General features: G+C 60.1%; 1 protein-coding gene across 1 annotated transcript in view; it reads right to left on the bottom strand.

The window, feature by feature from the left end:
- The window catches only part of ZNF142 (zinc finger protein 142), a gene marked incomplete at its 5' end in the record, with an annotated part of 9,392 nt that extends 5,985 nt beyond the window's left edge, over nt 1-3,407 (bottom strand). The window contains 4 exons of the mRNA XM_010184901.1: nt 178-990; nt 1,502-1,768; nt 2,000-2,632; nt 3,245-3,407. Of these exons, the coding sequence (XP_010183203.1) occupies nt 178-990; nt 1,502-1,768; nt 2,000-2,632; nt 3,245-3,407 (1,876 nt within the window). The remainder of the gene's footprint in view (nt 1-177; nt 991-1,501; nt 1,769-1,999; nt 2,633-3,244) is intronic.
- Between the last annotated feature and the right edge of the window lie 8 nt (nt 3,408-3,415).

The following is a 3,415-nucleotide window of genomic DNA, read 5'->3' as shown; positions in this document are numbered from 1 at the left end:
CCTGTGGCTAACAGCAGCGACTGGAGCATGCCACAACTTCAGCCAAGCAACACTAGGGTGGCAGAGCTGGTAATGGGACCCGGGAGCCCTGACCCAGCCCTCTCTGCCCACCCACAGCAGGGACAGGACCCCCCCCATCCCAGCTTGGCTCTTGGGACCCCTGCAGCGGACACCCACCAGTGTGCAGCAGCATGTGCCGGATGAGCACTCTCTTGTGCGCAGTGGCAAAGGGGCACTCAGTGCACTTGTGGATCTTCTCATTGGCGTGCATCTTGCCCACATGGTCATGAAACTCCACAGGGTTGAAGGTGGTGTAGGGGCAGAAGCTGCACTGGAGCTTCTCGTTGCCCGGGTGCCCCTGCTTCTTGTGCTTGCGGAAAATGTGCTTGTTGGAGCAGACGAAGTCGCACTGCTGGCAGTGGAAGGCATAGTGGGTTTTGCGGTGAGCCTCCATGGCTTCTGCCGTGCCAAAGAGCAGCGAGCAGGCATGGTACTTGCACTCCACCGCCTTGATGCCGTGAGCATCCTTGAGGTGACGGACAAACTCCTTACGGTCCTCCACGCAGTAATCGCAGCCTCCCTGGAAGCAGCTCAGCCTCTTGGGCTCAGTTTTGTGAGTCTTCAAGTGTTCTTTGAGGGCCTGGCTGAGCTGAAACTTCTCCTTGCAGACAGGGCAGGAGTAAACATCCGAGTACAAGTTGGAGATGTCCTCGTGCATACTGGCCATGTGGCGGTTGACGGCGTTCTTCTCCACCGAGCTGTAGTGGCAGAGTGGGCAGTGGTGGGCCTTCTCGCCTGTCTCCCGCATCATGTGGATTTTCAGCTTGCTTTTGCTGGTGAAGTACTTGTGGCAGTTGGGGCACTGCAGGCTGGGGTCAGGGAAGTGGAGGTGGAGGTGCTCCACCAGGTGCGTCCGCTTCTTGAAGCACCGCTTGCATTCAGGGCACATGTGGGTTTTGTAGAGGTATTCAGAGCCCTCAGTGATGTTCCCTGTGAGAGCAGAGGCGGGGGAGCCGTCAGCAGGGAAAAGATGGAGAGCACAGGCAGATGTTCTCTGCTTGATTCAGCTCTGCTGGGGTGAGGGTTTATCGCACACACGGTCATGCAGGGACTGCCCCCACTCCCAGCTTCCAGCATGGTTCGGGTTGGCTCTTTCCAGCTCAACACTGGCAAAAGTGACCCACTGCAGCCCCAGGCAGGCCTGCCCACGTGTTCCCCTGCCCCAAAACTAGGCAGGCTTTTTTTTGCCTGCTTTTGGCTGAAGCTGGCAGTGGCTGGGGATGGGCAACAGGAGAAGAAGTGATGTGTTCGCTTGGGCAGAGGGCAGGAAGAGCAGCGCACTGGTTCATGCAGGAAACACGGGGGTGCTGGACAGCACAGGACACCCAGGTCCCACCAGCTCAGCCCATGTTTCATGGCCAGTCTCAAGACTGTGCCGCTTGTTCATAAGTAAGAAGCCCGAGCGGCTCCTGGTACAGCCCCGTGGTGCCCCACATCCTACCTTTGAAGTGCTGTGCCCGCAGCACCTTAGCTTTCATGGGAGCCACCTTCCTGTCTTCTGTGGCCTTGCGTTTGCAGGGGCTTTTGCCATCCTCCTCCGGTGAGTCATCCCCGCCACTGTCCAAGTCCTCTTCTCCAGCTGATGCCTTCCGCCCCTCCAAGGAGCCCTCTCCAGTGCTCATGGGCTTTGCCAGCCTGGCTCCTACCGCAGTGGCTTCCCACCCAGGGTGGCAATTCCTTGCTCCCTCCTCCTGCCCTTCTGCTGCTGCTCCAGTGGAGAAATACAGAGATCACCATTCATGCTGCAGGAAAGAAGGAGACACCACCCCCCTCACCCACACACGTGCCAAAAACCTCCTGCCTGAGATGGGGGGGCATAAACGTTGCTTCAGGGAGGAAGAAAAGCAGCACAGAGCTGCTGGAACATGGGGCATCCCGGCCTTCTGGCAGCACGGACACAACCAGCCTCTGCAGCACCCACAGGCCATGACCCCTCCACCCAGCCGTACCCAACAGCAAGGGCTGCTCAAGGGCCAAGCTGGGAGGATACCTGTTGCAAGCATCTCGGTGGGGGGCTCCGTGGCGTGGCCCTTTCTGTGCTGCCAGAAGAGCTTGGCGTTGGCCGTGATGAAGTCGCAGCGGCCACAGTGGAAGGGGAAGTGGGTGCGGTGGTGCTGCTCCATGGCCAGGCGGCTGGGGAAGAGCAGAGGGCAGGCACGGTAGGCACAGGACACAGGGGAGGCCCCGTGAAGGCGGCGCAGGTGAGCGCGCAGTTGCTTGCGGTCCTCAGCAGTGAAGCAGCAGCCCTTCTCAGGGCAGGGCAGAGCTCCCGGGGGGGCGCGGTGGGTCTTGAAGTGCTCCTTGAGGTCACTGGGCTGCACGAATGCTTCCTGGCAGATGGGGCACAGCAGGCACTCAGGAGTGGAACCCTCCCGTGTGCTGGCTCTGGGCAGCTCTGAGCCCCCCGGCTCGCTCTGGCCCTTGCTGCTGGGTGCTGACAGCACCACAGGGAGCTTTAAGTGCCTTGTGGCGGGCAGCAAGAGACACCGGTGCTGGGACAGCAGGGAGGCCTCTGGGAAGCTGTGGCCACACCTCTCGCAGAAATACAGCTCCACCACTTTGACCAGCACCTCTGCAGAGAGCAAGGGGCGAGCATCAGAAAGGGCTTTTGCCAGGGCCAGAGCTTGGGACTGGCAGTTCAGTTCCAGCTCTGGACAAGGATAAACCCCCGTTGCCACAAATTACAGTTTGGAGATCCACAACCCTCCCCCTGCCCAGGGTACCCCAGGATACCTCCCATAAGAGAGAGGACACCATCACCCAGGTGACCACGATGACCAGGTCTGTCCCTTGGCAACTCTGAGGCATGTAGAGATGTGAGGCCAGCTTGGCTTCTTTCTAGCAGGATGTGCCCAAACTGGACCCGGGTGAGAAGCATGCTGGGAGAGGCAGCCTAGGGTGGAGATCTCTGCCTGGTCCCTACTGACAGCCCAGAGTAAACCCCTCACCCAGCCTGAGGCTTCCATATCCACCCCTTCCCATCTGCACACCCAGTTCCTGCCAGGTCTGCACTGAACGGTGGCACCAGACTCACGACATACATGAGGTCAGAGGCAGGAGGGCACCATGATGTCCCCAGGGTGTCAGCTGGAAGGGACGGGGGCCCAGCTGGACTTCTCTTGCTCCGCTGAGCGCCAAGCGCCCCATACTGCCCGCCCCACGCCACCCGCCCCATGACCTATACCTGTGCCACTGGCTGTGTTTCTCAGCGTCACGTTGTCAGCGACAGCTTCAATTAATATTTCCACGTTGCTTCCTTCAGCATGAGCCCCTTCCCCAGGGATTGACGCCTCTGGCAGCAGCAAGTCCTGGCTGCCAGCCAGCGGGGGTGTCCCAGTCAGGCCAGTGCTGGCTG

Source organism: Mesitornis unicolor, unplaced genomic scaffold (assembly GCF_000695765.1).
Source record: "Mesitornis unicolor isolate BGI_N332 unplaced genomic scaffold, ASM69576v1 scaffold39875, whole genome shotgun sequence".
Taxonomy (NCBI): Eukaryota; Metazoa; Chordata; class Aves; order Mesitornithiformes; family Mesitornithidae; genus Mesitornis; species Mesitornis unicolor.
Note: the sequence above shows the minus strand (reverse complement) of the source record. Positions and strands in the feature narration are given on the sequence as shown.